General features: G+C 40.6%; 1 protein-coding gene across 12 annotated transcripts in view; it reads left to right on the top strand.

The window, feature by feature from the left end:
- The window catches only part of CEP112 (centrosomal protein 112), a 185,777-nt gene that overhangs the window by 62,537 nt on the left and 109,686 nt on the right, over positions 1 to 13,554 (top strand). For all 12 annotated transcript variants that reach the window (XR_014949296.1, XM_077787393.1, XM_085556674.1 and 9 more), the window contains one exon: positions 8,716 to 8,898. Coding sequence is in view for 11 of the 12 variants with exons in the window: in XM_077787393.1 (XP_077643519.1) it covers positions 8,716 to 8,898 (183 nt within the window). In the remaining variant the exon portion in view is untranslated. The remainder of the gene's footprint in view (positions 1 to 8,715; positions 8,899 to 13,554) is intronic.

The following is a 13,554-nucleotide window of genomic DNA, read 5'->3' as shown; positions in this document are numbered from 1 at the left end:
TCCAGTTGGAAATAGGCACCCAACCAAAAACTTGGATATTTTAGCTACCTGAGAAATGTAGTGATTGCTTCGAGATGTTCTGCCTCAAGTGTATGAATCTAATTGTCAAATGAAATTTAGACATAAAAAGGGAAGGGAAATTGCCCTACAGATTTATTTTTTGTTGGCTTTCATGATGAGTGGCAGGGGTAGCACTGATGACAACCTGGACAATTCAGTTGCCCATAATTTTAATAAGATTGGTAATAAAGAACCAAATTAACTATGTGTTATCCAGTTCTCCAGTCTGAGAGACATTTTGGAAATGTAGGCACTTGGAGCAGTGGTTTCACTTCTCTGCTTTATCTGAATGGTTGATGTCCCAGGACTCTGCTTGAATACTGATTTCAAAATAATTATTGGTGTGAACATGGACTGTTCATTGTGGGGCTGAAAGATAGCTTTGCCTGCAGATTAGACATACTGATATATTGATATTTATCTGATACTTATTACAACAAATAACCTGATACATTGATATTTATTTATCTTTGCTTCAAAGATATTTTGGAAAAAACCACAGCAGTTCATATTTCCTTAGCTTTTCAAATGCACTCAAATCCATTAATAAAGCAAAAAAGAACTTTTGGATCTTGCAGTATTTGGTTTCAGCTGTCATGTGTCCCTCCTGGTTCCAGCTTCATCTGATTCGGTACCACTTGCTTTTGAAGTATCCACTGAGAACACTCTCAGAGAGAGAAACTGGTGGCTTTTTTTTCTTCTTCTTTAAATATACTTTAGCTCAACTTTGTTCTACTTGCAGCTGTTAGATTTGAAAGTATATTTTGAAGAAAAAAAATAACTCCAGCAGTACCAGAGTTCCTATCTGCTGGGAGCAGCTGCTTTCGGCACTTCAAAGCCAGTGGACAGCACAGTGAAGGCCTCAGCCTTTCCTGCCTTTGAAATGGTTGCAGTATCTGTAGTTGGGCTTTATGGCACTGTCAGCACAGGAAGAAAAGTTGTTTGGTTTTTTGCACCCCCTCCCTTTTTTCTTTTTTTCATTTTTTCCCCTCTACTTCCTAATTACATCCTCAATTTAGCTCAAAATACCTGGGAAGTGCTTCTGATGAGTTCATCTTCGACGAGCCCAAATGTTTGAAAGATCATGTGGCCAGACTTTTCAGTAATGGATTTTAGTCAAATTTGACAGAAAAATTAAGGAATTTGCTGGGTTTTTTCCCCCATATCTTTGTTAATTGAGCACTTTCTGAGAGCACATCTCTCATGGGGAGTGGTGGTTCCATGGCAGAGATGGGACAGGGCTTCTTGCAGGGACATTCCCCAGCACACTCAAGTACATACACCTTTGTTTCAAGCAAATTTTCATAAATTGTTGAGAATGGAACACTTCCAGTGAACCTAATGTGATCCTAATGCTTAAATGACATTAGCTTGTCCTTTAAAAAACCCCAAACCATTAATAATCACTGTTATCACTGTTACATCCATTTTTTGCTATGAACAGTTGCTGAAGTGACTGAGTAAATGTGAAATAAATGAGATGCAAGATTAGCAAGAGGGCCAAAGCCTAGAAAATTCTACATTTTCCAGCATGGAGAGAGTACACAAAAAGCCAGTTGATGAGTTGTTGTGATAACAGGATGGGGTTACCTGATGAATTATCACCATACTTTCTGAGATTAAATGCCAGCCTAAATATATAAATAATCCTTTTGGTTTGGTTCATCTTTAACTGTGTTTATTCCCTTTAAAAATAATTATTCATGCTTCCATAGGAAAGTGGAAAGTTGTTACATGATAGCTGAAGAATCTCCCTATATCTCAGGAAATCCTTTCTTGTGACATTTATTGTTGGGTTTTGACTTCTGTAAAAGTTATAAAGAAATTAGAGTTGTCATCTTGTCCTGTGTATCCAAATAGGGAAGAAAGAGACACCTTCAGAAATATTTTCCTGGATATTTAATGAAATCACTTTGAAATCATGCTGAAGACAAGTCAATAGACAGTACCTTTAAGTTGGCAGCAAGACAAAGGTGTGGTTAGGTTTAAATATGCCTTTTATAATAAAGAAAGTGAGGTAAAGAAGTGCAAAATAGCTGGTTAAAAGTGAAAAAAGCATGTTCGTAATGTTACCTGCCAGCAGCAAGGACAACATCTGAGGTGCTGCTGGGACACTGTTCTTGTTTTAGCAGTGTGCTGGAGCAGAGGAAAGTGTTATTGAGAGGAGAGGAAGAATATTCTGTAGATCTTTTTGTCTTTTATAACTTTCTAGTGAGGTTAATTTAAAGAAAAGTGTGAGGTTCTCTCAGGCAAAACATTCATTTAGTAATTAACACTAATAGAGATAACAAGCTCCACCTCCAGCTCACTTTGTCCCCATACCCTTGCTCTGTTGAGTTCCTGCCGCTGCACTTCCATCCTGGCTTTCCTTCTGGCCTCATTCTTCATTTTCTGTTTTTTTAGCTTCTCTTTTACCAATCTGTTACCTTCCCAAGTGAGGGAAACACTTGCAAAGCCCAGTTTGGAATCTGCTGTTCCTTGGACAGACCAGTGTCCCAAGCATTTCTTAGCTGTACATTAACCTGGCCATTTATTTTCAGAGATCCACAATCCATTTTTAGTATGCTGATTTAGTTGTGAGGAGGGAGTCTTTGTGAAAAGCTTTGTTCCTCTCCTCTTTGTCTGTACTCTAAGATAATTGAAATACAGTCTGTTCTTGCAAGGAGGCCAAATGAGCACGTTAGTAGAAGCTCTAAATTTTTCATGTCATCGGCAACAAGCTGCATAAATTTCATTTAATAAATTAATCTAGAATGCATAAACGTTTCCTTTGAACCATCCTAAGACACAGATGAATACCATTTGTGCAGAATATCTGAGGAATAGTTTCTTCAATCAACATCAACTTTTTACTTTATAGCTAAAACTCACAAATGGGAAAAGGAGATGAATTTAACCTCCAAGTGAAGAGTGGCTGGAAATTTTCTCCTGGTGCCATTGCTGTTTACAGAATTGTTAACCAGACAGATGGATATTTGCACGGTCTCCTTCAGGCATCTGAGTGTGTGTGATTCAGAGTTAAAAGCCTGAGCTCCCTGTGTAGTCAGAGAATCCACTTTGAGGGGAGGAGGGAGAGGGAGGCGATTCCAGAAACACAAACGGTGCCTGCGGTAAGCAGCGAGTCGGGCTGGCAAGGCAGCTCTGCGTTCAGAGAAGGTCCTTGCATAAACTGAATCCCTGAACAAAGGCTACATCCAGCAAATTCTGCACCACAGCCTGCTGCAGACAGGCATTTGCAGTGGCTCAAGGTCTGTTAGTTGGAAAGAAATATTTCTCTTTGCAGCCTGCGATGGGTTTGGTGGTGTAGGTGGGCTGGGGACGGGGGGAACCTCCTGATGTTCATCGTGGCACCAGGTTGGATTTAATCATGGGATGCAACTCCCTTTCCAGTATAGTGTTACAAGAAGGCTGCAGAGGGATTTTTCACAAGTGCATGTACTGATGGGACAAGGAGGAATGACCTTGAGCTGAAGGAAGGCAGGTTTATGTTAGATATTAGGAAGAAATTCTCCACCATAAGGGTGGTGAGGTCCTGGCACAGGTTGCCCCGAGAGGTTGTGGACTCCTCATCCCTGGAAGTGCCCAAGGCCAGGTTGGACAGAGCTTGGAGCAAGCTGGGATAGTGGAAGGTGTCCCTGCCCATGGCAGGGGTTTGGAATCAGAAGAGCTTTGAAGGTCCCTTCCAACCCAAACAATTCTGTGGTTCTGTGATTTAAAAAAAAATTTACTCATGCCAGAAGATTGGGAAGATGAAATGATTGAGGTGGGGTTTGTGCTGCCCATACTTTAAAATATTAAAATTCTAAAAAGCCTTTATAAGTAAAAATGTACAAAGCAGGAATATAATTTTATGTAGTGAGAGTGAAAACATTCAGGTGCATTATTTAAGGGGAGGGTAAATCAAACTGCAGTTTGGCTAAAGACCAGCTTGTTTCTGTTAGAGAATTTCTTGCAATTCTTAGTTTGTAGTTGAAAAGGAATTATTAGTGGTTGCTGAAAAGGTGTAAATATTACAGAAAACACAGTCGTACCAATTAAATTATTGCAGCCTGCAATGAAATAGAAAGTCCTGTACATTACCCCATGTGTGGTAATGAGTGCTTTTGCACAGATTAATTTTTCACTGTCCCATTTGCCCTTGGCTCATTACAGCTCTTATATCTTGGGAGACATTAGTGTTTTAACTTAAAGAAAAGTCTCCCCCCCAAAAAAAAAGTGTAAATTAAAATCCATTTAATTTACCTGCTGCAAAGGAGCTCTGGTAAAAGAGGTTCTGGTTTTCTCTCCAACTTGCAGTGAAGATGCTCCTTCTCTCCCAAAGTTATGCTGAACCAGACCCCAGTGTGATTAACACTCACTCCTCCAGCCTGCTAGATCAGATTACTTTCAGCAGCAGTATTTGCAGGGATGGGTAATCCCCATATCCTCATGGAACACACAGGTTTTTTGATAGGCTTAGAGGAGGCAGAAAATGCTCCATTTTGCTGGAGTTGTTATTTGGGGACAGATCATGGGCTGTGCCCTGCCTGGGCAGAGGCTGGGGCTGCTTGTCAGCAGGGTAATCATGCAAACACCTGATTTACAAACACTTAAATAATTTTAGGATGGAAATACTGAAAGCAGACGTGCTGTAGGTGTGCTGCAGAGTGAGTTTAGCTCAGTGACACGTGCAATGCATTGGTGGCTTCTCCAGCCCTCAGCTCAGTCATGCCAAAACAGTGCTTATAAAATCATCCTGCCTTGCAAAACCATATTTTATGTAGGTGCTACTTAAAATATTTCTAGAATTGCGGACATAAATTTACATGAATTTTCATACTTTGGTGTCAAATATTTATTGTAGCAGTTACATTTTTCAAAGAGGTAGTGAGCTAACTAATTTCCTTTCCCTCCTTTGGGGACTCTAAAAAGAATTTCAAAGGCGTGCTTGTTCTTGAGAACAAGTTGAAATTGTTCTAAAATTGAAAAGCCTAAACTTAGCATGTGATGTAAAAGCAAAAACTGGGTAGTAGAAGGCCTTGTCTAAATTAGGGACTTTCAAAATGTATTTGCTGGTGTTGATTAAATTACAAATCTTTGGCTTCTGAAAACATCTCCTGCGATCAGTGGGCTGTTTATTGTCCATCTGTGTTCTTCAGGTGTGCTAACAGCAGCAGGATTTCACCTTGGCTTTGTATTAGATTGTCTCTTGTTTTAACAAGTTGTCCTAAAGCACCTCCCCTTGTGAGTGCAATTCCATCTGCCTGTGTGAGTGAGCTGAGTAGCCACTTGGTAACAAACCACGCTGCCAGATTTGTTTGGCACCTTTTTGTTTGTGTATGTGAGTGAACAACAAGAGACTGTCACAATTCTTGCATTAATCTTTTTTAGCTCTTTGTTAAGAATTTAGTTTTATTTTTAACATCCTTTTCTCTGCAAAGTGTAAGGACATTTAAATTTTAGTTAAAAGCTAAATGTAGAAGAAATAATGTAATTAAAAGCTAAATTTTAAGTAAATAGTGTAATTCTGATGACAGTTTAGTAAATCATCTGTTGGCTGTTGCCTTGAACGTTATTCTATCACACTGTGTGGAAACAAAAAATGAAGAATTCAGCTAAGGAGAGATCATAATTTTCAAATACAAGTGTTACTTGATAACAGCAGTGGTAAAAAAGGCTCTGTCAGGTCAGACAGACATTCCTGCTTGGTTTTGTGTCCAGGCCATGGCTGGAGACAGGAACAGATGCCCAGGGAAGGCAATGAGAGATTTTCATCTTTGGGAGGACAAGATGAGGAAACATCCAAGGCACAATGAATGCCCTGTGATTATGGTAATAGGGCACACACGATTATTTAATGAATGTTTCTTTTCAGCCTCGCCCCTAATGCCCATTGTGAACGCCGTGTTGCTTGTCTGGCTGAAATGTATAGCACCTACCAGTGCCTGCCCCTGGACACTGGAGTGCTGCATTGGAGCAGGCACTTGAATGTGATCTGATGAAGTGCTCAGCATCGAGATCTCAACATGACAGAATTTTTGAAGGAGGTGGTTTTGTTATATCATTCATAAAGGCGCTCTCCACCTCAAAGAGGAGACGGAATCTGTCTGGTTTGTGAAGAATTAATACAATTTTCATGCAGTTTCTTGTGATGAAGTCCTGTTGTTGCTGAAAAGCAGCATGGATTCTCTCTTTCCGTTTTTTGGTATATGTTATTTTTTTTTTTCCTTTAAAAAAACAACTGAATAAAAATACAAGAATGAGAGAGGGAGGAGTGGAAGAGAAGCCATAGTGCTTGGCAGCAGTTCTGAGGGGAGCAGGAGCTTCAGGGAGTGCTCACCAGGGCAGGGAATGGCTGCTCAGTCACTTTGTGTTCTTTATTTTGTTGGTTGGGAATGTGGAATATCTGCTAATATTCATTAGGGAAGATGGGTGTGGAGGCCTCAGAGGGATGAAAATGCTCTGGTCCTCATCTTTTCTCTCCTCTCCTGTTTCTCCACCTCCGCTCCCTGCCAGAAACATCTTAAAGTACCAAACCAAGACCATAATGGGAAATACGTTGCTTTAAATGAGGAGGGTTTTAAAATTTTTCTTCAACAAATTTGCCTTTTGTAAAACAACACCTCCCCTCATGGTACCACCTTTTCTCTTCCCACGGATGACCTGAGTGGACACCCCTCCTGCTGAAGGACCTTTTGCTCGTTCCACCTATTAAACTAAAATCTTTTTGTCTATAAATGCTGAAAGTGAAGAGATTACTAAGCAAAACAATTTACTTTGGTCGTTGTGGTAAAGGTGTACAGAGTTGGAGAAGCAGGATGTGTCCCCTGCTCCCTCTGGGTCACATTCCCTGCCTACTGCCTTGTCTTCTGGTAAAAAAGTGACATCTTCAATAACTGAAGCTCCCCACAGCAAACTATATGGAACAACCAGCTGAAAACCCAGTAATTAAGACAGCAAAATGTTTGAAGGGAAAGGCCTCTGCTGTTGACACGATTTCTTTTTAATCAGGTCTTATTTATGAAGAAACACTAAACATTTTTTTCTCCTAAATCAGGCAAAAGCTCTACAGTTATTTTAGGGAGCAACAGCTTTTTCTCTTAGGCACAGGATGGACACCACAAGCATCCAAGAGAAACCAGTTTTGTAGAGAAACCTTGGGCAAAAACCTGGTGCAAAGAACTCTGTGTGAGGATCCCAGGTCCAGCCTGGAACATGTGAGGGGTAACCCCTGCAGGGACTTCAGGCATCTCTTAATGAGCTCTTTAGTGTTATTAAATAATGTAGATACGTTAAACCATGCAGTGTTGCATCTGTTCTTCTCACTCCGTTTGCGGAAGGATGCTCCCAACCACAGCATGGACGACACGTTTCCCTTTTAAACTTGCAACACGCTGATCTGCCGTTTGAGAAAATGCCCTTTTTTTTTAAATTTATTTTAACTTAGCTTCAAATTTTCCCCATGGAAGCCGGGCAACCAGCTGATATCATTCCAGAATTGAATGCTACAGCTTTAAGATAAGGTGCCGGGCGCTCTCGGCGCTCACACAGCGGCTCCTCCCGTCCGCTCTTTTTTTCCTTTCTCATGCTGAAAATACCCCACCATGTTCACGATAAGAGATTTCTCTTTTTTTTTTTTCTTTTTTTTTTTTTTTGTTATTTTTCTTCCTTCCCCCCCTTCCTCCTTCTCCGAAATCCACCAAAACTGAAGAAAAATCCAAGTGACTGTTCTTAGCAGCTGTGTGGCCCGGAGTTCAGTGGGGAAGCGGCTTCCTGCCGTCCCTATTCATCACCTGCTTCAAAGGCGGCCTGGCCGCTCCAGTGTGCAGGCCAGGTAGGGTGCCTTTGTGCGCAGGCGGGAGGATTAATATCAAAGCTGCAGCAACCAGGCCCTTGGTCTCAGGCTGCCATTCAGGCAAGCGGGGAGAGGCTAAGAGTGGCCAAGGTCACAGCATCCAGTGTGGTGCGGACTGGGAACGGCTCCTGAGAATAGAGGGCTTCTTATGAAATCATGGTGCAAGCTTGCGGCACAGCAGGTGCCCTTCTGGAACACATACATCTGTTTATGTTGGGATAGCGTAGCTGACAACGGGATAATAGAGCTTTGTTTTTTTTATAATTTTCTTGCTCTTTTTTTTTTTTTATTTAAGGGGAAAAAAAAAAAAGACAACTCTATGCGCCAGCGTTGAGGAATATCGCAGGAAGAGCGTTCGCTTTGGAAATCATAAAGAATTCTTGCAAAGCTTTAATTGCTGGGGTGGGGGGTTGTGTGTGTGTATACTTAAGCGAAGGGGCGAGCAGGCTGCCTATTAACCATTTAGGATCCTCAGTCCTGCTGAGGAGCAGCAGCGGGATACGGGGGCACCCGCCACACAATGCGACAATGCCTCCCCTTTTTTTTTTTTTTTTTTTTAATATTATTTTTTCGTACGCTTCCGACATTTGTACCAACAAATTGGGTAAGGATGCGCTGGATTTGCTCGGTTGTCTCCATTGTTGGGATTGTCTGGAGGAATTCTGTCACGCTAACGGTGGCTTTTTAAGAGGTGAGGTAATAGTGACGTAAAAATAAAATTGCCAACTTGATGAAATTAAGAGGGAAATTAAGCTGTAGACGAGTTGTCATGACGACAAGGATGTTCTATTGATGAACTGTACTCCTCCCTGTCCAATCAGATAGTGGAGCTGAAGCTGGAGCATGAACAGGAGAAGACGCACCTATTCCAGCAGCACAACACAGCGCAGGACTGCCTGGTCCGAGACCATCAACGGGAGATGGAGAAACTGGAGAAGCAGCTTCGTGCTGCCATGGCAGAGCACGAGAGCCAAACTCAGGACAGCAGGAAGCGAGATGGCCAGGTAACGATCAATAACGCTTGAAAGGCGCCCGCTTATTAGAAATTGCTGATAATGAGTGTTTCCTGTTTGCCAGCATTGTTGGTGGTGCTCGCTGGGGGAGTGTTTGCGAAACTGGCACATAAACGTGATTTCGATTTTCTTTTTTTTTCTTTTTTTCTTTTTCCGCTTTCCCCCCTCCCTTCCTACTGCTGAATAGGGCTTTAACTGCAAAAACCACAGGTAGCCAGATTAAAAATCCCATGGTGCGCTATAACTTGGCCTATTTATAATCTTGTCTCATTTTCTTTCATGATGGATTTGTTTAAGAAAAAAAGGTATCTGTTCTTTTTCCCCCAGCCCTCATACTCACCCCTCCTTTTCTTCTTCCTGAGCAAATCCATGTGAATTATATCTGCTTCGTTCGTGTGCTTTTTTTTTGTTTTAAATCTCTGCAGGTAACTCACAAATGGCTTTATTTCCTTTTGTTCATGTCTTTTTTTGTTTCAGTTTTTGTATTCTAGATTTGCATTGTGCGTTTGGTTCCGTGTGTCGGATGTTTGATAAGATGATGTGGGTTTGGGGTCGCTTACAACCACGTTTATTTTCCTACACACACGTACCCCTCCCATCCTCCATCTCTGTGGTCACTGTTGGAAGCCATTTGGCAGAATAACCCCCAGCTGAGGTAGCATTTGACTCTTCAAACTTCTGGATGAAATGCACACTGTCAGCATGGAAAATGATCTTTATGAGTTTTCACTTCAAAAACCATCTTACTGCCTTTTTTTTAATGTATTTTGTAAGGACAGCGTGGTATATTTTCCTAAGAGCCTTTATTAAAAAGGCCTGCAATGGCAATAATCTAAAAACTAAGGTGATTTTCTAATTTAAAGAGTTTGAGAAAATAATCTTTCCTAATCAGCGTTAGAATTGCTTATCACGCATGGATTATTTTATACCCAAACTGGACATTTTGGTAAAGCATCTTTAATGACACGTTTTCCGCGCACCACCACCTTCCCTAGGAGATGTTAGGCTCAGACTAAGAGGCATTTTCACTCTACTTTCCTGTAGGCTGGTAGGCTGTGGCTTTTACTAGCACCTCTAATGGAGCTAAATGAAACTGAATTGAAAATTTACCTTTGAAATCAATTGATTTTTTACTTTGGACGGCTCGGACTATTGAAATCTGGCTTAAGGAAGTCCATTAGGAAGCAAACGGCTTCTTGGGAGTGGTTGAGAGGTATATTGCAAAGCCAGGACTTATTTCTCTTTTTCCACCATTGTGGTTTTCCAATGAAAACGGGATATACTTTGTGAGAACAGTTGGGCGGGGGATACTCAGGTAGCCTCTGAAAAAAAAAAATTAAACCTTGCCTTTTATTTTCCGCTGCATTGTAAGAACGAACAAAGCCTTAAATGGTTCAAGGGATTGGTTTTTGTCTTTGCATTTTTTCTTTTTGGCCCAAGATAGATTCATCTCGGCTCTGGATCTGTTTGCGAGTGTCTTTTCAGAGTTGTAGCCTCCTCTCACCTGCATTTCTGCTGTTGTTATTTTTTTTTTTTTGCGGACAAAGGCAGAGCTGTAACTCCCGTGTTAAAAGAAGGCAGTTTTGGAATTACATAGAATTATTCTGTCTCTACACCAGTGCTCATCCCAGTTCCTGTGTTGCTCTGTAACACTGAATACAAAAGGGAAGGGACTCTCTTCAGCAAATTCTGAGAACTGGGAGGTGTCTCTAAGTCCAGCTCTGGTTTGTGCTCTTGGAGGTCATTTCTGGCAAAGGTTGGAGCCCAAAGTTTGGTTGTGCTTTTTGCTTTCAGGGGAATCAACAATGCTACTACAGGTGCTCTGTGGAAAGCCAGCAATTTTCACAGCTATTGGGGGAATCTGAACAGTCTGAAAAGCAGAGTTTGGCCTTTTTGCAGAGCTTTTCTTTGTAGTTTGAATATCCCTGTACAGTCATTGGAACATTGCTGCCATGAGAATGACATGTAAATCAGGGAAGAAAGGGCAGTTGCTTTGACAAGAAGAGCTGTTGTTTGTTTAAATTCTAGTGAGACTCTCCCAGCTTTCAAGGACGCAGATTTTTCCATTTGGGAAAATAAATTGCTCTTCGTTCCTTCCTTTGGTCTTTGTATTCAAATCCACCTCTGTCTTTGCAGTGAGCTCAACAGACAATACTGCTGTTTCTTATGGAATTATAGCCCAGATTTTTAATAATTTTTTTTTAATCTTCGCATACGTTTATAAAATACGTGTTTTGGACATCTGATATGACTAACGGCCAATGTCCATTATGAAACATTTGTCAGGCTCTAAACAAAGGTAACCCAGTCATTTAATGGGTATTTGTAAGCAGCACTGCATTTTCAAAATCTGTTAAATTGGAACCATCTTTGACAGCAGTAATTTTTAGGAGTGCTTTGTGTCGCAGCGAAGGTGAGATGAAATAGGAGCGGAGGCCATTTTGCTTGGCGAAATGAGAAGTGGATTTGCTGGGTTATTTGAAAAATTTAAATAATAATTAGTGTTAATCACATATGAGTAGCTTGGTTTGAAGGACCTATCTGCTCAGTGTTGGGTGAATGACGTGAAAGCACCATTATTAAAGGTATTGACTGGAAGTCTTTCTTAAATCCTTTTCCATATGAAAGAGTAGCGAATAGGTATTTCTTAATGTACGTGGTTAAAATATGTATTTCTCACTATATTCCTGAAGACAGTGATGACTGAGTACTGCAGATCAATTTATTTTACTAATACTGTAAATATTAATTTAATTTTTAATATTTTTAATAATTTTAATACTGTAAATATTAATTTAATTTTTATTGCATGTCCAAGGTCTCTACTTTCACACAGGTCTTCAGATACTGTGAAAGACACTATACAAAATAGTTAGTTTTTATTCAAATATAAATACATTTATTAATGCTTTAATCTCAGCTAGAGTATAAAAATTAAGATTTAAGTTCCTTGCCAGATATTAATTAAATATAAACCAATTTTATTTCTTTGTGAAGAGTAAGTCTAATATATTTTCAAGAAAGGAATTTGATTGAAGCGTATCACTTTTTGTGTTGATGATAAATTTCTGGGTAACTATTGCATTCTGCGTGGATTTCTCCATTTCTAGGAGTCTTGCTCTGATTTTTTCACCTGGGGTTGTAATGCTTGGGGAGGAGCAAATTGACTTGTAGGTCAATAAAAGTCAAAGCAGTACAAAGGCTTTTATGCCATGCTGTGTTCTTGTAGGCTTTTAAATCCTGTACGTTTTCCATGACCTGTCATAATGTTGTTATTCTTTAAACAGTAGCTAATCACACAGGATTATATTTTTTTAAAGGGTAGTTTTGAATTACTACTTCTATTTAATTTGGATATCTGGATTTTCTTTAGGAGCATTTTTAAGTTTGCCCATACATTTTGCACCTCCCTAAGTAATTTTAGTTTATCCATCAGAACAAGGAGCTCCTTGCATGATGGAGACCTTCCTTTGTTTTGTTAAAAGCAGTCTTGCTAAGGAATCAGTGATTTTCTGAAGCAAAATTCAGGTTACAGAGAATATATCCAGTTTGCTTGGTGAAATTAAATAGCAAGGTTAGGAAATTTTAATAACAGAAGCAGAGGGGCTGAGTGTCTGTGGTGCCAGTTGTGCCCTCATATTTCCCCTTTGTCCTTTGAATGTCCTTCTCTCCTCAGCATCTGCCACGTGCCCTCAGCCCAGCTCAAAGATTTCCATGTTCCAGCTGCTGTACAGATTTGGATCATTTTCCTGCTCGTTCTTCCACCGTTGACCTTTGGGCAAGAAGAAGAAATAAAATGTACCCCTGTAACATCAAATACAGCGCTTGGCTCGAAAGGAGAGGAAAGAAAGTTTCCATGAGGAAGCTGAATCCTCTTTCCAGGTTGTGTTCTGAGATAATTGGCCAGGCCACTGTGTTCATCCAGTCATAATTGGGTCAAGAGCAGCTGGGGTGCTCGGGCACGTTCTGCCCGCGCGTGTCACTGATGTCACGGGGTTTCATTTTAACAGGCAACGTTTGTGCTCTCAAAAATGAGGCTGCTTGAAGAGATCACTGCTCTTTTGGGGTGTCTTGGGGCTCTCAAGAAACCCTCATTGGTTGGGAAAGAAAAACCTTGAGTAGTTCTGAAGCTGTGTGGATGCAGACATTGAGAGAGGAGCTTGTTACAAAAATCCCCAACAAACAGGCTGGAGGTGGCAAGAAGAGTTAATAAGGTGTTATCCCATGGCTGAAGAATCTGTTTCCTTTTTCCTCCTTTGCTTTGTGAACTTTCCATAATCCCCTTGGCCTTTACCATCCTGGTTTGCTTTCTCTTCTCAGGAATCAGTGGCTCCTCCGCTGGTGTCCCATGTACAGCACATCCCATCACTTCTTTTCTGGCTTCTCTTTGGAGCTTCTTTCTTTGCACTTGGGCTCAAGAATCTTTCTGCAGCTATTGCTTTGCACCTGGTTTTGTCTGAATTAATTTGAGCCTGTGGAGTTAAAATAAAAAAACAGTAGCAATCACTGTTTTCATTCCAGCAATGATAGTTATTTTCATTCCAGCAGGTTCTTGGTATATGTTTGTGGTTCTGTGTAGATAATTAGTGTATCAACCAAGTGGGGGAAATGGAGGACATTTATCTTGGCTTCATAAATGTATGAAGG

This window comes from Lonchura striata, chromosome 18, assembly GCF_050655825.1.
Source record: "Lonchura striata isolate lonStrDom1 chromosome 18, ASM5065582v1, whole genome shotgun sequence".
Taxonomy (NCBI): Eukaryota; Metazoa; Chordata; class Aves; order Passeriformes; family Estrildidae; genus Lonchura; species Lonchura striata.
The sequence above is the reverse complement of the archived record's forward strand: the minus strand, read 5'-3'. Positions and strand labels throughout refer to the sequence as shown.